The 24,376-nt window shown below is 46.0% G+C and overlaps 1 protein-coding gene and 2 pseudogenes across 1 annotated transcript in view; all 3 read right to left on the bottom strand.

The window, feature by feature from the left end:
• SCARF2 (scavenger receptor class F member 2) overlaps nt 1-24,376 on the bottom strand; it is a 435,907-nt gene that overhangs the window by 195,646 nt on the left and 215,885 nt on the right. Inside the window, exons 4-6 of the mRNA XM_063913161.1 lie at nt 15,951-16,470; nt 14,596-14,814; nt 1,002-1,130 (exon numbers count right to left, since the gene is read on the bottom strand). Coding sequence (XP_063769231.1) covers nt 1,002-1,130; nt 14,596-14,814; nt 15,951-16,470 — 868 coding nt within the window. The remainder of the gene's footprint in view (nt 1-1,001; nt 1,131-14,595; nt 14,815-15,950; nt 16,471-24,376) is intronic.
• Nucleotides 23,578-23,697, bottom strand: LOC134938770 (5S ribosomal RNA; annotated as a pseudogene).
• LOC134943453 (5S ribosomal RNA) lies at nt 23,936-24,055 on the bottom strand (annotated as a pseudogene).

The raw sequence follows: 24,376 nt of genomic DNA, 5'->3' as shown, positions 1-24,376 counted from the left end.
CCGGTAAATCACCGCGATCGTCATTTCCGGAAGAGGATCAGCAGAAACGGACGAAAATTGATTAGAAGTCACAAGTGTAGCCAATTCTACCTGATTAGTTAGGGTATTTAGGAAGCATCTATTCAGTCAGCCACCATGCCTCTGATGAAGGACTAAGGTCCGAAAAGCTTCAGGCGTGGTGACTGACGTTTCTGGGGACTACTGTTGGACTGAACGGCTTCCTGTTTACCAGTGGATTCGAGGTTCCGGAACTCCGATCTGCTTCCTTGTTAACGATCTGGGAGGGTAACAGTGTTGATGCCTGGTCATATGTCCTTAACCCACAAAAGTGGTTATATGCCTATTTTCTTTCTCTGTTTGTGAGTTTTTTGTATTAAAATCACCTTTTATCCAAATTATCTGGCTGTACTTGCACCATGTCCATTTGTTTTTGGATTATCTAAAGGTGAATCCCTCCCTCTAAAAGAGGTGAATACATCCACCAGTGGATTGCTACGCATAGAGTATTGAGTGACTGAACAAGTGGAATATCATTATTGATGTAAGCTGACTCTGTATGTGATCAACTGTTATCAGCGCTATTGTTATACCTAATTGTATTGTATTTCCGATTGACCTGTGAAGTGGTGTCTGCTTACTGCTGAAAGGCAGCATTACAGAGAAACTCATTTTAATAATAATAATAATAATTATAATGATGTTAGGCCCAAATAAAGTTTTCATTCTTTTAGGTCAGAACTGAGAATTAGGCCCCATTATGTGAACAGTAAACAGTGTGATATTTATCTGTGCTGCTGACTGGGCAAGCTACAACAGTCATCTTATTGGCTGAAAAGACTAGTTGTTACTGCTAATTGCTTACAGCTTATACACCTGTATATCAAACACTCTGCACCTCCTCTCTCAGCATAACAGTAAGTATCTATAAATGTAACAATTTTAGTAACCTCACTAAATAAATAGTTTAAAAACATGTGCAACAACACAGCATTGCCACTTACTATGGTCCATAGGAACCTGCACTGCAGAGACACTTTCCAGTCTCAAAATGGCACTCTCCATTGTAACAGTCAGTGCAGACAAAGGCGCAGTTCTCACCATATGTGCCATTGCGACATTTTGTTTCACACCTAAAATAAAGAAGATTGTTTTTTGTAAATATATTAATCCAATAAGAAGCATATACAGGCTGTAACTAAACATGTAATCACTTCCAAAAGTTCATAGAACCTGGAACATAGCATTCGGTATCTTACAGAACTAAACTAAAAGACTGCTCTGGAGTTATAAAGGCAAGAAACTGAGCTTTATAAGAAATAAGCCGTTCTTTAAATGCTGATATATGCCAATCCTCTTTCAGAAGTACTTTTCAGGCTTGTCAGACTAGCATGTCAGTGCATATCCTAGTGATATCTTCATATCCCCCAATACAGTGGCATAAGTTCATCCTAGTCACCCAGAGGCAAGATAGACTACCCCCACACAAAGCTTCCCCCATTCACTCAGCTCCCCTCTTCTCAAACACTCACTGATTCCCCTTCACACAAATTCACACACGGAGACACAGCTCTCCCCAATTAGTGTAACGTGCACTGTAACAACGGCGGCATAGGGTCTGAGCATACCACAGCCAGTCCTGCTGCACCACATGGGCTCATGTGCCTCAGCCGCTGTACCCACTACCCAGCTCACCAATAGGCAGACTGACCTCCAGCAGCACCCTCCCAGGACACACCCACCACCAACGGCTGCGCTGCTCTGTGCCCACATTCCCCATGACTCCTCCCCCTCTTTCTGGATGGCCCCAGACATCATCCTCCTCATCACCATCGACTGGCGGCCCTGATACTGGTGCAGTGGAGGAGGTGCCCCTTCAGGGCTGGAGCCTGGCGGCAACTGACTCCATTGTCACTGGTACTTCTGCCACTGTCTCAATGGTCCTCATTGTGGAAGGTCTATCCTGGTTCTTTAAGACTGAATCCAACATTAGTTATGGAGAATTGGATTCAGAGGTATGTGGACATGTTTGGATAGATGTGGATATGCTTTTTGGTTGATAAAAGACATTATTTGCCAGTGTTTTACTGGATTCAATATACAACAATTCTGTTAACTACATATATATTTATTAAGTTAGTTATATATCGCGCACATATTACGTGGTGCTTTATAGAGTATATTTCAGTCATGCCCTAGAGAAGCTTACAATCTACAGTATTCTACCTATTGAGGAAATCCATGGGAGAACATAGAATCTCCATAGAAATGGGCCATGACCGGGAACTGAGCTCATGACCTCATGCAGTAATGCAAACTACTACACCATCAGTGCTGTCAATCAAACTACACCAACATACATCTCAGCTTGACCACTCCCCTCTGTACAAGATATGCATCTTTCGCCCACACTTATTACCTGCTCTCATTCTCAGTTACAGGACATTTTCCAGGCTCCACCACTCTATGAAATACCTTCTCTCGTACAACAAGATTTTCTTATAGCCTCCAGACCTTCAAGCACTCCCAACTAACCTCTTCATGCCAGAGTATCAAATTCCAAAACAACCTTTGTAATCTCCATAAACTATTCTACCCTATTATGTCCCTCTACACAGTCCACACCATACTTACCTACTTTTATAGTCTCCAGGGAAAGCCAGAGAGGAGATGCTGCAGGACACTTTGCAGGATGGGAGGGGGCTAAATGATGCAACTCTGTGTCATTTAGCCCCACCCCCTCCATATAGAGCTGCGAATCAAAGGTATAATCTCATCCTGTCAGAGTCACTAGGAAGTGGACAGGAAATCCCGACACTCTTCTGTAGGTGAAAATCGGGAGTCTCCGCAACTTGCAGAAAAGTAGGCAAGTATGGTTCACAGAGAACTTTACACGTGTTCTTTTTCTACACTCACACTGGCCAACATTTCTGTGTGACTGGATCATGTAGCCCACACAGAATTTTGCAATCTGGCGGGACCAATATGCAATATGTAGCAGTTATCCTCACATATAAAGGGGGTAATTCTGAGTTGATCGCAGCAGGAATTTTGTTAGCAGTTGGGCAAAACCATGTGCACTGCAGGGGGGGCAGATATAACATGTGCAGAGAGAGTTAGATTTGGGTGTGGTGTGTTCAATCTGCAATCTAAATTGCAGTGTAAAAATAAAGCAGCCAGTATTTACCCTGCACAGAAACAAAATAACCCACCCAAATCTAACTCTCTCTGCACATGTTATATCTGCCTCCCCTGCAGTGTACATGGTTTTGCCCAACTGCTAACAAAATTCCTGCTGCGATCAACTTGGAATTACCCCCCAAGTTCCTATTTCCTTATATTGTAAATTGGTGAGCAGAGCCCTATTACCTTTTGCAATTCTGTAATTACCCAGTCTCGTTTTAAATATATAAAAAAAAATTATAAATTTATTGCTCCCAACTGTAAAGCGCAGAGGAAACTGCTGGCACCACAGTATGTAAATAACTATTAATAATAATGTTAATAATGATTTGGTGGATTAGGAATGGGGCAAATACGAGGCTAATTTTGCTTTTAAAAAGGTTGGTACCTGGTATTCAGTAGAATTGAATCCTGCATAGCAAATCAAAATTGCATTAAACAGAGGCAGCTCCAAGTCAGCCAAAACTGATTATACCGTACAACTGATGTAACAAATTTTTAACTGGTCCACCAGGATACTGGAAAAATCATTACTTCTTCTCTGCTCTGTATAGAACCTAGACAGCAGAGCCTAACCAAACATATACTGTAACAAGTATGTGTATAGTAGAGGTGGGAGTGAGGTGGCTGGAGTTATGCTTCCGCTACAAGATAACCACACCCATTCTATATACTAGTGTTATTCCCCTTTTCCCTAGTACACCCTTAATTATCCAGATTAACTAATTTTTATCATCATTAAAGGCATTATATCATCTATTTATAATGTAACATAGTTGGAAATGTATAAAGCAGTGAAAAGAGTGGAAAAGTGAGCCAATGGTGAAGTTGCCCATGGCAACCAATCAGCTTTGAGGTAGCACTTATCAAGTGCATTCTATAATATGATACAGATGGAGCCTCGCTCATCGTTGCAGTTTATCCACCTAAACTGAGTATTTGTTGTGCCTTAGCTATAGCTCAGGTTGTTGATTTGTTGCACGGAGAGGCTCGTTGAGGTGCGACAACATACACAGCATGCAATACACATATTCACCACTGGGTGGCTAATGCTACACTAATCTAGTACTGTAGAGCAAATAGCGGTGGATGGATACACAGTACAGTACAGTAATCATACTGTAATAGTGTACTCTTAGCAAGCGCTGGCAAATGGCCAGTGACAACTGTAATGTTATACACACAGACCAAAGGTAACACGGAGAGAGTCAATCAGGAACTTGAAGTGTAGAGCACACAGTGAATAAAGGGACGCTGTAGAAAATACTCATTCTCTGTCGGGACCAAAAAAATTAATCAATAAATAAATAAATAAATAATAGTGTATATAGACGCAAACTTATGTGTTAAAGCAATGGTCCATTGCTCAGTCTCAGAAAGATAAGACTTTCGTAATTTGAAAAGTCACATTTGTATATTTGTGTACTAAGTTGCACCTACAGTTTTTTTCTAATTTTGACTGTATATCTGTGTGCATGTCTGAGACTGTACACAAAGTATGAAAGGACTTGTTTTGGAAAAATTATAAAAAAAACTGTGGATGCTAATCTTTACACAGATATACAAGTGTGTCCTTTGCGGGAATCGAACCCTAGCTCACAGGCATGACAAGCATCAGTGATAGCACTTTGCAAAGCTGTGTAGAACTCTGAACTGTGCTTTTCTTTGTGTGCATTGAAGACGCTGAGCCAATCTACAGATGTGTCCTCTTACATCCTTGCTGCAGTCACTCTGAACAGCTCTTGAAGTCACACCATACCGCGGCGAGACTCAGTAGCACCAATTGTCTTTGTTTGCATTTGTTTCCGCGAAAATGCATCTTAGACACAAAGTAACATAATAGGATGCACAAGCAGCGCCTGCTGATTAAAATGATATGCAACATGCCTATATTCTGTTTGTGACTGCGACTGTATTTGCATACAAAATGCTCTGCTACAGTGTTTTCCTGAAAAACACTGTAATGTTTCATTTCGGATGCAGATAGAGGGGGTAATTCAGACCTGATCTCTGCTGTGCAAAAATCGATCAGGTCTGAACTGTGCATGCGTATGCACAGCAATGCACAGACTCGACGGGGAACACCGGGCAGCGACGGGATGGTGCAAAAAATCCGAACACACCGGCGAAAGCAAGAAGATTGATAGGAAGAGGGTGTTTGTGGGTCACAAGGAAAAAGCAAGAAAAACACGATCAGCGCTACCGAGTCCCGCCGCGGCATGGTGTGACTTCAAGGACTGTTTAACGTGACTGCAGCAAGGATGTAAGAGGACAACTCTGTAAAATGCGTTTACAGCAAGAAAAGACACCCGACATTAGCAGAGCTGCCCGGCAAATTATGGCTCACCCAGAAGCCACAGAAGGCACATTCATTTGTAAAGCATGTTAGCATCATGCATCGAGAGATGCCTGGCGTGAGTGAGCCGTCATTTGCTGGGCAGCTCTGCAAACCTCATGCACGTGCAATGGTGATTTTCAAAAGCAAAATCTGGTGGATGATCACTGGTATTACACTCACTGGTAATACCATACGCCTCTCTAAGCTCTATGCGCCACCCTGCGACAAAACATGCTGCCTTGCGACCTGGCACACTGCGACTCCGTGGTCGATATAAACGCCATAGATGGTATAGATGAGCGAGGCTCCATCTGTAGATAGCAGCTGATTGGTTGCCATGGGAAAATTCTCCACTAGTTCACTTCTCCACTCTTTTCTCTGCTTCATACCTACTGCTCAGACAGAGGCAACCACTATACCGCCAGTCATGATCCTGGCAGTCACAAAGCTGGCGCCAGAATCCTAACAGGCAGTGAAATGCTGCCACTGGAATACCGGCGACACAGGCTATTCACAGCCTATTTTCCCTCTGTGGGTGTCTACGACACCCATAGAGGGGAGATATAACCTGTGGTGAGTGCAACGTGGTGAGCGCAGCAAGCTCACAAGGGGCTTTCTAGCACAAGCCCTGCTGCTGGCATACTGGCAGCCGGGATCCCATCCGCCGGTAATCAGTACGTATTCCGACTGGACACTGTGACTGTTCAAGTCATGTATAGATTCAGCCTTGGAAATGTTTTAGAGCCTTTACATTTTATTAATGGGGCGTATGAAAGAACTTAGGGGGTAATTCTGAGTTGATCGCAGCAGGATTTTTGTTAGCAGTTGGGCACAACCATGTGCACTGCAGGGGAGGCAGATATAACATGTGCAGAGAGAGTTAGATTTGAGTGGGTTATTTTGTTTCTGTGCAGGGGAAATACTGGCTGCTTTATTTTTACACTGCAATTTAGATTGCAGATTGAACACACCACACCCAAATCTAACTCTCTCTGCACATGTTATATCTGCCCCCCCTACAGTGCACATGGTTTTGCCCAACTGCTAACAAAATTCCTGCTGCGATCAACTCAGAATTACCCCCTTAGAGCCTAATTCAGACCTGATCACAGCAGCAAAATTGTTCTCTATTGGGCAAAACCATGGGGGTCATTCCGAGTTGTTCGCTCGTTATTTTTCTCTCGCAACGGAGCGATTAGTCGCTAATGCGCATGCGCAATGTCCGCACTGCGACTGCGCCAAGTAAATTTGCTATGCAGTTAGGTATTTTACTCACGGTTTTTTCTTCGTTCTGGTGATCGTAATGTGATTGACAGGAAGTGGGTGTTTCTGGGCGGAAACTGGCCGTTTTATGGGTGTGTGTGAAAAAACGCTACCGTTTCTGGGAAAAACGCGGGAGTGGCTGGAGAAACGGAGGAGTGTCTGGGCGAACGCTGGGTGTGTTTATGACGTCAAACCAGGAACGACAAGCACTGAACTGATCGCAGATGCCGAGTAAGTCTCGAGCTACTCAGAAACTGCACAGAGATGTCTTTTCGTTATATTGCGAATCTTTCGTTCGCAATTTTAAAAAGCTAAGATTCACTCCCAGTAGGCGGCGGCTTAGTGTGTGTAAAGCTGCTAAAAGCAGCTTGCGAGCGAACAACTCGGAATGAGGGCCCATGTGCACGGCAGGTAGGGCATATATAACATGTGCAGAAAGAATTAGATTTGGGTGGGTTATATTGTTTCTGTGCAGGGTAAATACAGGCTGCTTTGTTTTTACACTGCAATTTAGATTTCAGTTTGAACACACCCCACCCAAATCTAACTCTCTCTGCACATAATATATCTTCCCCACCTGCACTGCACATGGGGGGGTGATTGAGACCTGATCGCTAGGCTGCAAACTTTGCTGTCCTGCATTTGGACAGTCGCAGCCTCCAGGGGGGTGTAAATTCGCTGTGCAAGTGTACGATCACATGTGTACGCAGAGCTACAAAAATCCACTTTGTGCAGTCTCTGCGCAGTCCAGGACTTACTCCTACAATGCGATGAGAAGAGACTGATCGGGGCCGGAGCTGACGTCAGATACCCTCCTTGAAAACACTTGAACACGCCTGCGTTTTTCTGGACACTCCCAATAAACGGTCAGTTACCACCCACAAACGGCTTCCTCCTGTCAATCACCATGCGCATGCCTGTGCGATCGGATTTTTCACACCATCCCATCGCTGACCGGCGATGCCCTGCGCATTGCGGTGCATACGCATGTGCAGTTACTACCTGATCGCCCGCTGTGCGAAAACGCACAGCAGCGATCAGGTCTGAATCACCATCATGGTTTTGCCCATTAGAGAATCATTTTGTTGCTGTGATCAGGTCTGAATTAGGCCCTTAATTTCATGTAAAGGTGCATTAGACAGCCCAATTTTCCTGCAGCAGTTAAGATATAGACGCCTTCCACTTGTTCTCAGTCTGTGGCTTCATGCTTGTCTACATTCCCCTCCTCACATTATGAAACTGCTCCTGTCACATGCAGCAATGTCCTCACTAACATAATCTCATGCGTGGACAGTTCACTGCCTCTCACATGGGGCCTGACGCAGAGACGGACGCAAATCCAGCGGCTATGTGAAAATACTCAGAAGCCGCAGGAGACATATTTTGTAAAAACAGGCCCCACTGCCGGCATCTCAGATCCGCTGTCTTCATTCAAAGACGTAGCATCAGATCCATAGCGCTAACATCGTCCTGCCCATGGCACATCAGAGCCCTCAGGTTACTCAGAAAGTGTGGCAAAACTACACTTGTGGGGCCAAAGAAACAGCATCTGAGGATGCAGCCACTGGCTTCAGCATGCCCATTTTCTGGAATGCTTCACCTCTCAGCCCATAAACGGCTGCAGACTGTCACCCATCTGATGTCTGAGGACACACTGTGTCTGACGTTGCAGATCTGCCTATGTGCAGTATGGCTCCTATGCATACACAGATCAAAAAAACATTGGACAGTTGTGTGAAAATGGAATTAGCGTCCACCTCTGTATCTGCCCCACGGTCAGCACATTCATCTCTTCATAACAGTACAATGTTGGAGACGTGTGTGTGTGTGTGTGTGTGTGTGTGTGTGTGTGTGGGGGGGGGGGGGGGGGGGAGGGGGGGGCAGGGGGTGGAAACAACTGGGAGGGGGGGGGCACACTGCACACAGATTTACATATCGATAGCCCTGGTCCCATCAGGCATTTCACAAGACTGAGGCTCACTGGGACTTGAAGTAATTCATGCAAGCTGCGCACAATTCTGGTAGCCCAGGTGTTGTATGTAAGTATAATAGATCATTTTATTGTTTCAGAACCTGAAGAGAAAATAAGAATTTACTTACCGATAATTCTATTTCTCGGAGTCCGTAGTGGATGCTGGGGTTCCTGAAAGGACCATGGGGAATAGCGGCTCCGCAGGAGACAGGGCACAAAAAGTAAAGCTTTCCGATCAGGTGGTGTGCACTGGCTCCTCCCCCTATGACCCTCCTCCAGACTCCAGTTAGGTACTGTGCCCGGACGAGCGTACACAATAAGGGAGGAATTTTGAATCCCGGGTAAGACTCATACCAGCCACACCAATCACACTGTACAACCTGTGATCTGAACCCAGTTAACAGTATGATAACAGCGGAGCCTCTGAAAAGATGGCTCACAACAACAATAACCCGATTTAGTTAGCAATAACTATGTACAAGTATTGCAGATAATCCGCACTTGGGATGGGCGCCCAGCATCCACTACGGACTCCGAGAAATAGAATTATCGGTAAGTAAATTCTTATTTTCTCTATCGTCCTTGTGGATGCTGGGGTTCCTGAAAGGACCATGGGGATTATACCAAAGCTCCCAAACGGGCGGGAGAGTGCGGATGACTCTGCAGCACCGAATGAGAGAACTCCAGGTCCTCTTTTGCCAGGGTATCAAATTTGTAGAATTTTACAAACGTGTTCTCCCCCGACCACGTAGCTGCTCGGCAAAGTTGTAATGCCGAGACCCCTCGGGCAGCCGCCCAAGATGAGCCCACCTTCCTTGTGGAATGGGCCTTAACAGATTTAGACTGTGGCAGGCCTGCCACAGAATGTGCAAGTTGAATTGTGCTACCAATCCCACGAGCAATCGACTGCTTAGAAGCAGAAGCACCCAGCATTGTTGGGTGCATACAGGATAAACAGCAAGTCAGATTTCCTGACTCCAGCCAACCTGGAAACTATATTTTCAGGGCCCTGATAACATCCAGCAACTTGGAGTCCTCCAAGTCCCTAGTAGCCGCAGGTACCACAATAAGCTGGTTCAGGTGAAACGCTGACACCACCTTAAGGAGAAACTGGGGACGAGTCCGCAGCTTTGCTCTGTCCGAATGGACAATCAGATATGGCTTTGTGAGATAAAGCCGCCAATTCTGACACTCGCCTGGCCGAGGCCAGGACCAACAGCATGGTCATTTTCCATGTGAGATATATCAAATCCACAGATTTGAGTTGTTTAAACCAATGTGATTTTTTTAGGAATCCCAAAACTACGTTGAGATCGCCCAGTGCCACTGGAGACATCAAAGGGGCTGTATATGCAGTACTCCCTTAACAACTTCTGGACTTCAGGAACTGAAGCCAATTTCTTTCTGGAAGAAAATCAACAGGCCGAAATTTGAACCTTAATGGACCCAATTTGAGACCCATAGACACTCCTGTTTGCAGGAAATGTAGAAATTAACCTAGTTGAAATTCTTCCGTGGAGCCTTCCTGGACTCACACCCTGGCACATATTTTCACCTAAGTGGTGATAATGTTGTGCGGTCACCTCCTTCCTGGCTCTGACCAGGGTAGGGATGACCTCTTCCGGAATGCCTCTTTCCCTTAGGATCCGGCGTTCACCCGCCTTGGCGTCAACGCAGCTGCGGTAAGTCCCGGAACAGACACGGTTCTTGCCGAATCAAGACCCTTCTTAGTATCTCTTTAAGTTCCGGGAACCAAGTCCTTCTTGGCCAAACCGGAGCCACGAGTATAGTTCTTACTCCTCTCCTTCCTATCATTTTCAATACATTGGGTATGAAAAGCAGAGGATGGAACACATACACCGACTGGTACACCGACGGTGTTACCAGAGCGTCCCAGCTATTGCCTGAGTGTCTCTTGACCTGGCGCTTCAGGTGGGACGCCATCATAACCACCTTTGGTCTTTCCCAACGGTTTACAATCATGTGGAAACTTCCAGATTAAGTTTCCACTTTTCCGGGTGGAATTCATTTATGCTGAGGAAATCTTCCCAGTTGCCCACTCCCGGAATGAACACTGCTGACAGTGTTATCACATGATTTTCCGCCCAGCGAAGAATCCTTGCTGTCATTGCCCTCCTGCTTCTTGTGTCGCCCCGTCTGATAACGTGGGCGACCGCCATGATGATGTCCTACTGGATCAGCACCGGTTGACTTTGAAGCAGGAGTCTTCCTAGGCTCAGAGCATTGTAAATTGCCCTTAGCTCCAGTATATTCATGTGGAGAGAAGTCTCCAGACTTGACCACACTTCCTTGGAAATTTTTTCCCTGTGTGACTACTCCCCAGCCTCTCAGGCTGGTATCCGTGGTCCCCAGAACACAGTCCTGAATGCTGAGTGTGCTGCCCTCTAAAAGATGAGCACTCTGCAGCCCCCACAGAAGAGACACCCTTGTCCTTGGAGACAGGATTATCCGCTGATGCATCTGAAAATGCGATCCGGACCATTCGTCCAGCAAATCCCCTGAGATCTGCCGAATGGAATCGCTTCGTAAGAAGCCACCATTTTTCCCAGGACTCCTGTGCATTGATGCACTGATACTTGGCCTGGTTTTAGGAGGTTTCTGACTAGGTCGAATAACTCCTTGGCTTTTTCCTCCCGGAGGAACACCTTTTTCTGGACTATGCCCAGAATCATTCCTAGGAACAGCAGACGTATCGTCGGAAAACAGCTGCGATTCTTGGAATATTTAGAATCCAGTCGTGCTGTCGTAGAACTACTTTAGATAGTGCTCTTCCGACCTCCAACTGTTCTCTGGAACTTGCCCTTTTCAGGATATCGTCCAAGTAAGGGATAATTTAGATGCCTTTTTTCTTTGAAGAAACATCTTTTCGGCCATTACCTTGGTAAAAGGCCCGGGGTGCCGTGGATAATTCAAACGGCATCGTCTGAAACTGATATTGACAGTTCTGTACCACGAACCAGAGGTACCCTTGTTGAGAAGGGCAAATTTGGACATGGAGGTAATCCTTGATGTCCAGGGACACCATATAGTCCCCTTTTTTCCGGTTCGCTATCACTGCTCTGAGTGACTCCATCTCGATTTGAACCTTTTATGTAAGTGTTCAAAGATTTCAGTTTAGACTATGTCTCACCAAGCCGTCTGGCGTCAGTACCACAATATAGTGTGGAAAAATAATACCCTTTTCCTTGTTGTAGGAGGGGTACTTTGATTATCACCTGCTGGATATACAGCTTGTGAATTGTTTCCAATGCTGCCTCCCTGTCGGAGGGAGCCGTTGGTAAAGCAGACTTCAGAAACCTGCGAGGAGAAGATGTCTCGACTCTCCAATCTGTACCCCTGGGATAATACTTGTACTATCTAGGGGTCAACCTGCGAGTGATCCCACTGCGCGCTGAGACTCTTGAGACTACCCCCCCACCTTGAGTCCGCTTGCATGGCCCCAGCGTCATGCTGAGGACTTGGCAGACGCGGTGGAGGGCTTCTTTTCCTGGGAAGGGGCTGCCTGCTGCAGTCTACTTCCCTTACCTCTATGTCTGGGCAGATATGACTGGCCTTTTGCCTGCATGCCCTCATGGGAAAAGGAAGGATTGAGGCTGAAAAGACGGTGTCTTTTTCAGCTGAGATGTAACTTGGGGTAAAAAGGTTGGATATCCCAGCTGTTGCCGTGGTCCCCAGGTCCGATGGACCGACCCCAACTAACTCCTTCCCTTTATACGGCAATACTTCCATGTGCCGTATGGGATCTGTATCACCTGACCACTGTCGTGTCCATGACATCTTCTGGGTGATATGGACAACGTACTTATCTTGATGCCAGAGAGCAAATATCCCTCTGTGCATCTCACGTACATATATATAGAATGCATCCTATTAAATGCTCTATATGAATAAAATATTTTCAGTCAGGGAATCCGACCAAGCCAACCCAGCACTGCATCTCCAGGCTGATGGCGATCGCTGGTCGCAGTATAACCACCGTATGTGTGTATATACTTTTTAGGATATCTTTCCAGCTTCCTATCAGCTGGCTCCTTGAGGGCGGCCGTATCTGGAGACGGTAACGCCACTTGATAAGCGTGTGAGCGCCTTATCACCCTAAGGGGTGTTTCCCAACGCGCCCTAATTTCTGGCGGGAAAGGGTATAACGCCAATATTTGCTATCGGGGTAACCCCACGCATCATCACACACTTCATTTTATTTTATCTGATTCAGGAAAAACTACAGGTAGTTTTTTCACTCCCACATAATACCCTTTTTTGTGGTACTTGTAGTATCAGAAATATGCAACACCTCCTTCATTGCCCTTAACGTGTGGCCCTAATGAGAAATACGTTTGTTTATTCACCGTCGACACTGGATTCAGTGTCCGTGTCTGTGTCGACCGACTGAGGTAAATGGGCGTTTTTAACGCCCCTGACGGTGTTTCTGAGACGCCTGGACCGGTACTAATAGTTTGTCGGCCGTCTCACGTCGTCAACCGACCTTGCAGCGTGTTGACATTCTCACGTAATTCCCTAAATAAGCCATCCATTCCGGTGTCGACTCCCTAGAGAGTGACATCACCATTACAGGCAATTTCTCCGCCTCCTCACCAACATCGTCCTCATACATGTCGACACACACGTACCGACACACAGCACACACACCGGGAATGCTCTGACAGAGGACAGGACCCACACTAGCCCTTTGGGGAGACAGAGGGAGAGTTTGCCAGCACACACCAAAACGCTATAATTATATAGGGACAACCTTATATAAGTGTTTTCCCTTATAGCATCTTTATATATATCTCAATATCGCCAAAATCAGTGCCCCCCCTCTCTGTTTTAACCCTGTTTCTGTAGTGCAGTGCAGGGGAGAGCCTGGGAGCCTTCTCTCCAGGCTTTCTGTGAGAGAAAATGGCGCTGTGTGCTGAGGAGATAGGCCCCGCCCCTTTTTCGGCGGGCTCGTCTCCCGCTATTTAGTGAATCTTGGCAGGGGTTAAATATCTCCATATAGCCTCTGGGGGCTATATGTGAGGTATTTTTCGCCAAAAAAGGTTTTCATTTGCCTCCCAGGGCGCCCCCCTCCCAGCGCCCTGCACCCTCAGTGACTGCCGTGTGAAGTGTGCTGAGAGGAAAATGGCGCACAGCTGCAGTGCTGTGCGCTACCTTTAGAAGACTGCAGGAGTCTTCAGCCGCCGATTCTGGACCTCTTCTTACTTCAGCATCTGCAAGGGGGCCGGCGGCGCGGCTCCGGTGACCATCCAGGCTGTACCTGTGATCGTCCCTCTGGAGCTGATGTCCAGTAGCCAAGAAGCCAATCCATCCTGCACGCAGGTGAGTTCACTCCTTCTCCCCTAAGTCCCTCGTTGCAGTGATCCTGTTGCCAGCAGGACTCACTGTAAAATAAAAAACCTAAGCTAAACTTTCTCTAAGCAGCTCTTTAGGAGAGCCACCTAGATTGCACCCTTCTCGGCCGGGCACAAAAATCTAACTGGAGTCTGGAGGAGGGTCATAGGGGGAGGAGCCAGTGCACACCACCTGATCGGAAAGCTTTACTTTTTGTGCCCTGTCTCCTGCGGAGCCGCTATTCCCCATGGTCCTTTCAGGAACCCCAGCATCCACAAGGACGATAGAGAAATGAGGAATATAAGCACGGTGTGTACAGTATGTAGTAATACTAAACATTAAAAGTCACCAATGGATGTGGACTTTTAAAAAGTCATTTTATAGTTTTCTTTGATTTGTCCCACATTAACAGCAAAGACAGATTTCAGCATTGCGCTATAATATATAAAAAAAGATTTCCAACATTGAACAAAATAATATACATACTTACCGATCCCCAATCCAGCCAGGATTGCAGTGTGAGCACTTCCCATTTATGTGGTTACAAGTGTGTCCATCTTTGCACGGAGGACATATTTTCTCACATGCGTCACCGTAAAAACCATGAGTGCAAACCTGATCACACTTTATTCCATTCCAGCCAGATTCACATGCAATGCACCTGCCATCTGCCACGGTACAAGGCTGCTGCTCCTTACACTGACCACACCTGGATGAAAAGGACAAATTATAGTCTTTCAAATGGCAAAGTGCAACACTAAAAACACTGGTAGCCATATTCCCAGACTGCTCTGAGAACTGGACACCCTAGAGCAGGGGTGTCTAAACCATTTGCAAAGATGGCCAGATTTGGTGAGGTGAAAATGTGTGGGGGCCAACCATTCAGCCTGACGTGTGCTATCCCAGTGGCACTGCAGAGTCCCAGGGGAGCACAGTAAACTAGCCGGCCATTCCCTGCCAATACACGGCAGAAACAGGGGTCCAGCAGAGCAGGGAACGTCTAGCGAAGGACACCACTAGCCGCTTCACGTCACGCTGGGTGTCTCTGTGTGGTCCGGGATGCCCGCAGATGGGGCACACTGTGCTGCGGATCCCAGCCTAAGATGGAGGGGAAGGCCGCAGCCTGCAGAAGCAAGTTTATGCACTCCTTGGCTCCACTGCTCAGTCCCCTCCTATTTCCTCAATATCGGGTGAGCAGTAGAGTGGGCTTAGTGGGGAGAGATATCTGATTTAGCTGTTTATGGGTAGCCCTTGTAGGAGCTCAGCAGAGACACGACTCTCTAGCCTTCAGTCGCCAGGCCACGCCCATAAAATAGCTTTCACAGAGGCTGCGGGCCAGTGGAAATTTGAGCACGGGCCGCAATTGGCCCCCGGGTCGGACTTTGGACATGCCTGCCCTAGAGAGTATATGCAGAGTATTACATGCTGAGACAGCTCGGAAAGAGCTTGAGCATAGAAACATACAGTAACAGCGGGAATCAGTGGGAATCGGGGCACAAATATTATATAAAACAAGTAAACTAGCCAATTTATGCAATTGGTACAATAATTATTACACACACAACCAGCAAGTATAATGCTGCAAAAATGGCATATGTTATGTCAAAGTATGGCTGTTAAATTAATTCAATATAGCTGTTAGAATATTCTATAATATTATTATGTCTATCAGTTATGTATTTTATTTATTTATTTCAGTATGATAATAAATAGTTATGAAAAACTTTATAAATTGTCTAGAAAATACATGTCAAAAATATTTGATTAAAACTGAATCCTGGGAGGGATAGTTCAGTAATGACGGGTCATCCAACTATTACAATTATACGATTGAGGTCTCCTTACCGTTTCTTACAGCCCTGCCCATAAAGTCCAGCAGGACAAGGTTCCCGACAAAATTTGCCCCTGTAGCCAGGCTCACAAGTGCAGGATCCATCCACTGGATTGCATTTCCCTTTAAAACATTGGCATACTCTTTCACATCGAGGGCCCCATAAGCGGTCCCTGCACAGGCAGCGTCCGGTTATTTGATCACATGGAGAATTATTGCAAGAGCACTGGTTGTTACAGCTCCGCGCCCACCAGCCTTGCTGACAATTGCACCAGCCAGTGGCTTGGTCACACTGTGAGTTGGTGCTACAGTAGCAAGCATTTGAACATTGAGGTCCCCACCAGTTGGGTTCACAGGTACACTTTCCAGTCTCTTGATCACATTTGCCATGCTTACAGAGACAGGCATTCTCGCAGTTCGTCCCCCATCGATTTGCATTGCATGTGCACTGTCCAATGACATCATCGCATTGTCCATGAGGATGGCAGGCACATTTTTCTTTACAGTCTGGGCCCCAGAACTGTCTGGGACATTCTAGGTTAAGAAAGAAAACAGAGTATTAAGAAATGCTACCTACAGTATTCATACATAAAGAAGAAGATTTACTAAAGCTTCAAAAAAGCAGTCAGATTCTACCTGGAATTTCTCTATTGCGTTCTAGGGAGCGATAGAATCTGATTGCTTGCTATGGCCAACACCTCCACTGTCTGTTTTAAAAGCTTTAGTAAATCTACCCCAAAGTCACATAACATAAAAAATAACAATACAATCTGTCAATTTGTAAATGAACCATAAACAAGAAAGGTCACACATTTTTTTATATCTTATATTTTCATTTTGGTTTTGATTGGAATCCAACTTGTAATGATGAGCTGGAAAAGGTAATCCACCACAAAGAACATGGCAGATCAGGAAGTAGCTCTTCCTAACGTTACAGTATAAGTCTATTCAAAATAAATTGTATAACAAACAGAAAAGAAAATTACATTAAAAAGCACACAACTATACAAACATTCAGTATTATGTAAAATATACAGTAGTTTAAATTCCTGATCATTAAACAACATAATATGCATATTTAACATATAAAAGGAGGTGTGGTCTTCTAATGGATAATTTATTTATTATAATCATTTACTTTAATATAATTAAAATGTTAATACTCAGTATGTTCACCAAGCAATTTTCACACCTTTGTAACAGTTTTCCTGACAGAGACAACAGACTACTAGGAGCAGGGGGATGCAATTACATTTCCGGCAGTCGGGTTCCTGGCGGTCAGGATGCCAACGCCGGAATCTAGACTGCCGACAATGCCGCCAGCCGGAATCCTGGCTCACAGGGGCTATTCCCACTCGTGGGTGCCCACGACACTCATAGAATAGGCATAGAACCTGTGGCAAGCGCAGCGAGCCCGCAAGGCTGACGGCCGGGATGCTGTTGTCTGTAAACTGACAGCTGCCATCTCGACCGTCAGTTTTTCATACTGATCACGCAGCAGGTATGTACAAATGTGCTTTGTGGATGCAGGGACAGAGTTGTCCCGCAGCTTAACTGACAGATATTTCACCTTTTTGTCAAATATCAGATCCCATTAGAATAATACCCTAAAGATGTGTAATGTAACTTTAGCTATTTTCAGTGAGGTGTTGTGGTGTTGTATTACATAACTTTAGCATTTAGTGGTACAATTTCAGGGACTGTTGATGTGATAAGGCTTGGAAGGGATGAATATGCACAGGACAAAAACAGTTTGTACATAATTCTCAGTAACCATCTAGCATTGAAAATTGGATTCTATGAGTTATGTAACCCATACACTTGTGAGATAATTGGTGCTAACCTTCGACTTCGACCGCATCTGTGAGAGAAATCGAAGGATTGTATGCACATTTTAGGTACCTTGCGACGCGATGCGCGGGCACGTTGGTCGAATCATGTGTCTCAAGATAGTATGTGCTGCACTTAATAGTTATTGAATCGCAGTGCGATCGCATGTGTTTTAAAAACACATGAGATATATCGCACTGCGATGCGCAATAGGCACCCGCCGGGAGTGGACGGAGGCCGCTCCCACTCGGCGGTGATGTGCCCATCACGTGATTACCATGCGATTTATCGCATGATAATCACTTTGGCAGTTCAGGTGTGATTTCATCGCACCGAAACTGCCGGTGCGATGCCCCGCAATGACATGTTACGGGGTATTGGACAAGTGTATGGGCACCATTAGGCAAACTACATATTATGGGGTTCGCGGTGCACCATAGCGTAGGATACACATATACTCAGGGGATGGGGGGTCCAAAAGTGTGGGCCAAAAGCTAAACTCCTTTTTTTGTGCACTTGTGTTGTTTTTGTTAATTACATTATTATATAATAAGAACAAACACAACAAGAATGCATAAAAAAAAAAAAGTTTAGTTTTTGGCCCATACCTACGCCCCCTTCCCCAAGGAGTATAAGGGTTGGAAGACAATTATTAAGTCCACTGCTTATTGGCGGTGCATCATAAGAGATGTAGTTAGTCGGTGGCTAAAGTGCTAACTGCCTACCCATGATTTATTAGTCTACCTTTGAAAGAAATACTGTAAGAAAAAAACTGTAAGAAACTGTAAGAAAAATTTTATGCAAGAGATTTAAAAGGCACTAAGACAGTTTAGACTTGAAAGAAAAACTAAAACAGATGCTCTGGAGGGACACTTAGTGCACGATGCTTTTGGAGAACATAATACATTGTAAGGTTTTTGGCTCTTTATGTGTTTCAGCTGACTTAAATATACTGTACAATGGAAACAGGAAGCTTTATTCTTTCCAACCTGATTTTTTTTTAAACTTGGTGCATATTGGGGGTCATTTTGAGTTGTTCGCTCGCTAGCAGTTTTTAGCAGCCGTGCAAACGCATTGTCGCCGCCCACTGGGGAGTGTATTTTCGCTTTGCAGAAGTGCGAACGCTTGTGCAGCAGAGCGCCAGCAAAATCTTTTTTTGCAAAACAAGACCAGCGCTGTAGTTACTCTTCGTGTGTGTTGATTCTAACGACTGAGGGACGGCTTTTGACGTAACACACCCGCCCAGCATTCGCCCAGCCACGCCTGCGTTTTTCAAGGCACGCCTGCGTTTTTCTAAGCACTCCCTGAAAACGGTCAATTGACACCCAGAAACGCCCACTTCATGTCAATCTTCCTGCATTCGTCCGTGCGACTGGAATCTTCGTTAGACTCTGTGCAAACCCACGATGCTCATTATACCCGTACGACGCGCCTGCGTATTGCGGTGCATACGCATGCGCAGAAATGCCGATTTTTAGCCTGATCGCTGCGCTGCGAACAACGGCAGCTAGCAATCAACTCGGAATGACCCCCATTGTCTGATCTATACACATATAATTGGATTGCAAAAAAAATAAGAATTTACTTACCGATAATTCTATTTCTCGTAGTCCGTAGTGGATGCTGGGGACTCCGTCAGGACCATGGGGAATAGCGGCTCCGCAGGAGACAGGGCACAAAAGTAAAAGCTTTAGGATCAGGTGGTGTGCACTGGCTCCTCCCCCTATGACCCTCCTCCAAGCCTCAGTTAGGATACTGTGCCCGGACGAGCGTACACAATAAGGAAGGATTTTGAATCCCGGGTAAGACTCATACCAGCCACACCAATCACACCGTACAACCTGTGATCTGAACCCAGTTAACAGCATGATAACAGCGGAGCCTCTGAAAAGATGGCTCACAACAATAATAACCCGATTTTTGTAACAATAACTATGTACAAGTATTGCAGACAATCCGCACTTGGGATGGGCGCCCAGCATCCACTACGGACTACGAGAAATAGAATTATCGGTAAGTAAATTCTTATTTTCTCTGACGTCCTAAGTGGATGCTGGGGACTCCGTCAGGACCATGGGGATTATACCAAAGCTCCCAAACGGGCGGGAGAGTGCGGATGACTCTGCAGCACCGAGTGAGAGAACTCCAGGTCCTCCTCAGCCAGGGTGTGCCCCTGACCAAGTAGCAGCTCGGCAAAGTTGTAAAGCCGAGACCCCTCGGGCAGCCGCCCAAGATGAGCCCACCTTCCTTGTGGAATGGGCATTTACATATTTTGGCTGTGGCAGGCCTGCCACAGAATGTGCAAGCTGAATTGTACTACACATCCAACTAGCAATTGTCTGCTTAGAAGCAAGAGCACCCAGTTTGTTGGGTGCATACAGGATAACAGCAAGTCAGTTTTCCTGACTCCAGCCGTCCTGGAAACCTATATTTTCAGGGCCCTGACAATATCTAGCAACTTGGAGTCCTCCAAGTCCCTAGTAGCCGCAGGTACCACAATAAGCTGGTTCAGGTGAAACGCTGACACCACCTTAGGGAGAAACTGGGGACGAGTCCGCAGCTCTGCCCTGTCCGAATGGACAATCAGATATGGGCTTTTGTGAGACAAAGCCGCCAATTCTGACACTCGCCTGGCCGAGGCCAGGGCCAACAGCATGGTCACTTTCCATGTGAGATATTTCAAATCCACAGATTTGAGCGGTTTAAACCAATGTGATTTGAGGAATCCCAGAACTACGTTGAGATCCCACAGTGCCACTGGAGGCACAAAAGGGGGTTGTATATGCAGTACTCCCTTGACAAACTTCTGGACTTCAGGAACTGAAGCCAATTCTTTCTGGAAGAAAATCGACAGGGCCGAAATTTGAACCTTAATGGACCCCAATTTGAGGCCCATAGACACTCCTGTTTGCAGGAAATGCAGGAATCGACCGAGTTGAAATTTCTTCGTGGGGCCTTCCTGGCCTCACACCACGCAACATATTTTCGCCACATGTGGTGATAATGTTGTGCGGTCACCTCCTTCCTGGCTTTGACCAGGGTAGGAATGACCTCTTCCGGAATGCCTTTTTCCCTTAGGATCCGGCGTTCAACCGCCATGCCGTCAAACGCAGCCGCGGTAAGTCTTGGAACAGACATGGTACTTGCTGAAGCAAGTCCCTTCTTAGCGGCAGAGGCCATGAGTCCTCTGTGAGCATCTCTTGAAGTTCCGGGTACCAAGTCCTTCTTGGCCAATCCGGAGCCACGAGTATAGTTCTTACTCCTCTACGTCTTATAATTCTCAGTACCTTAGGTATGAGAAGCAGAGGAGGGAACACATACACCGACTGGTACACCCACGGTGTTACCAGAACGTCCCCAGCTATTGCCTGAGGGTCTCTTGACCTGGCGCAATACCTGTCCAGTTTTTCGTTCAGGCGGGACGCCATCATGTCCACCTTTGGCCTTTCCCAACGGTTCACAATCATGTGGAAGACTTCCCGATGAAGTCCCCACTCTCCCGGGTGGAGGTCGTGCTGAGGAAGTCTGCTTCCCAGTTGTCCACTCCCGGAATGAACACTGCTGACAGTGCTATCACAGGATTTTCCGCCCAGCGAAGAATCCTTGCAGTTTCTGCCATTGCCCTCCTGCTTCTTGTGCCGCCCTGTCTGTTTACGTGGGCGACTGCCGTGATGTTGTCCCACTGGATCAATACCGGCTGACCTTGAAGCAGAGGTCTTGCTAAGCTTAGAGCATTGTAAATTGCTCTTAGCTCCAGTATATTTATGTGGAGAGAAGTCTCCAGACTTGATCACACTCCCTGGAAATTTTTTCCTTGTGTGACTGCTCCCCAGCCTTTCAGGCTGGCATCCGTGGTCACCAGGACCCAGTCCTGAATGCCGAATCTGTGGCCCTTTAGTAGATGAGCACTCTGCAGCCACCACAGAAGAGACACCCTTGTCCTTGGAGACAGGGTTATCCGCTGATGCATCTGAAGATGCGATCCGGACCATTTTTCCAGCAGATCCCACTGAAAAGTTCTTGCGTGAAATCTGCCGAATGGAATCGCTTCGTAAGAAGCCACCATTTTTCCCAGGACCCTTGTGCAATGATGCACTGACACTTTTCCTGGTTTTAGGAGGTTCCTGACTAGCTCGGATAACTCCCTGGCTTTCTCCTCCGGGAGAAACACCTTTTTCTGGACTGTGTCCAGAATCATCCCTAGGAACAGCAGACGTGTCGTCGGAGACAGCTGCGATTTTGGAATATTTAGAATCCACCCGTGCTGTCGTAGAACTACTTGAGATAGTGCTACTCCGACCTCCAACTGTTCTCTGGACCTTGCCCTTATCAGGAGATCGTCCAAGTAAGGGATAATTAAGACGCCTTTTCTTTGAAGAAGAATCATCATTTCGGCCATTACCTTGGTAAAGACCCGGGGTGCCGTGGAGAATCCAAACGGCAGCGTCTGAAACTGATAGTGACAGTTTTGTACCACGAACCTGAGGTACCCTTGGTGAGAAGGGCAAATTGGGACATGGAGGTAAGCATCCTTGATGTCCAGGGACACCATATAGTCCCCTTCTTCCTGGTTCGCTATCACTGCTCTGAGTGACTCCATCTTGATTTGAACCTTTGTATGTAAGTGTTCAAATATTTCAGATTTAGAATAGGTCTCACCGAGCCGTCTGGCTTCAGTACCACAATATAGTGTGGAATAATACCCCTTTCCTTGTTGTAGGAGGGGTACTTTGATTATCACCTGCTGGAAATACAGCTTGTGAATTGTTTCCAATACTGCCTCCCTGTCGGAGGGAGACGTTGGTAAAGCAGACTTCAGGAACCTGCGAGGGGGAGACGTCTCGAATTTCCAATCTGTACCCCTGGGATACTACTTGTAGGATCCAGGGGTCCACTTGCGAGTGAGCCCACTGCGCGCTGAAACTCTTGAGACGACCCCCCACCGCACCTGAGTCCGCTTGTACGGCCCCAGCGTCATGCTGAGGACTTGGCAAAAGCGGTGGAGGGCTTCTGTTCCTGGGAATGGGCTGCCTGCTGCAGTCTTCTTCCCTTTCCTCTATCCCTGGGCAGATATGACTGGCCTTTTGCCTGCTTGCCCTTATGGGGACGAAAGGACTGAGGCTGAAAAGACGGTGTCTTTTTCTGCTGAGATGTGACTTGGGGTAAAAAAAAGTGGATTTTCCAGCTGTTGCCGTGGCCACCAGGTCCGATGGACCGACCCCAAATAACTCCTCCCCTTTATACGGCAATACTTCCATGTGCCGTTTGGAATCTGCATCACCTGACCACTGTCGTGTCCATAAACATCTTCTGGCAGATATGGACATCGCACTTACTCTTGATGCCAGAGTGCAAATATCCCTCTGTGCATCTCGCATATATAGAAATGCAGTCAGAAAAAACCAAAACAAAGAAGTGTTGGTAAGTAGACTCTTTTTTGGGAGCACTCTAATTCAAAGCATGGCAATGTAATTTGTTACTGATAAAACCATTTTTATTAGGTAACACGTAAAATAAGAATTAAGGAGTATCTGCATTGAAAGTTAAAAGCTTTGCGAAAATATGAAAAAAAGAGAGTTTATAAGTAATACGTGATATCCATATCACAATCTACCAATTGTCGGAAATTATGGCTGTGGTAACAAAATTCATTAATCATTGCACATTGTGACTCATGTATTGTATGACCATCATTTATTCAGCAGATATCCATTATGGATTGTGGTAAATGCAGAGAATTAAATCATAGGCCATATAAGAGTCCGGTACCCAATAGTATATGTCTAGGTGACACTATATAGGGGAGTCAACTTATTGCAGTACCAGGGTGTTCAGAGGTGGTCTCCCATCCTAGTACTAGCCCGGCCTTTCACTGCTTAGCTTCCAAGGTCAGAAGAGATTGGGCATCTCCAGTGAGGTATGACCGCAAATGTCGTACTCACCCTATTGAGTCACCCAAATGTGTGCAGCCAATTGGTTTAGTCACCTTGTGACATGGCAGCCACAGTGAAATATGAGCATGGGTGATGGCCTGTTTTGTGGAAAAAAGGTTTTTTTCAAAACACGCAATATCCACAATTAGGACTTGCCTATCACCGCTGCAAACCAATATTTTGAAAATTCAATTGCCCAATATTTTTAGTGCAGATGACACTATAGGGGAATCAATTTATTGCGGTACCAGGGTGTTCAGAGGTGGTCACCCATCCTATTACTAACCCGGCCTTTCACTGCTTAGCTTCCAAGGTCAGAAGAGATTGGGCATTCCCAGTGAGGTATGACCGCAAATATTGTACTCACCCTTTTGAGTCATCCAGGTTCATGAGTATGTAACTGACATAATTGATATTTGTATGTCTATATAGTACAATGGTCAAAAAAATGAGATAATGTGCAGCCACCAGGCTTAGCTACCCTGTGACATATCAACCACAGACAATAATATACATATGAGTGAAGGCCTATTATGCGGGTAAAATTCCTGAACACCACACAATGTCCACAATTAGGACTTGCCTTTCACTCCAAGAAACGCCCAGAGGGCACCAGACCGGCCGTACCAAATTATACCGCTATATAAATGCAGGTTATAATTAAACTGCGCATCTTA

The sequence above is a fragment of the Pseudophryne corroboree genome, chromosome 1, assembly GCF_028390025.1.
Source record: "Pseudophryne corroboree isolate aPseCor3 chromosome 1, aPseCor3.hap2, whole genome shotgun sequence".
NCBI classification, from domain to species: Eukaryota; Metazoa; Chordata; class Amphibia; order Anura; family Myobatrachidae; genus Pseudophryne; species Pseudophryne corroboree.
Note: the sequence above shows the minus strand (reverse complement) of the source record. Positions and strands in the feature narration are given on the sequence as shown.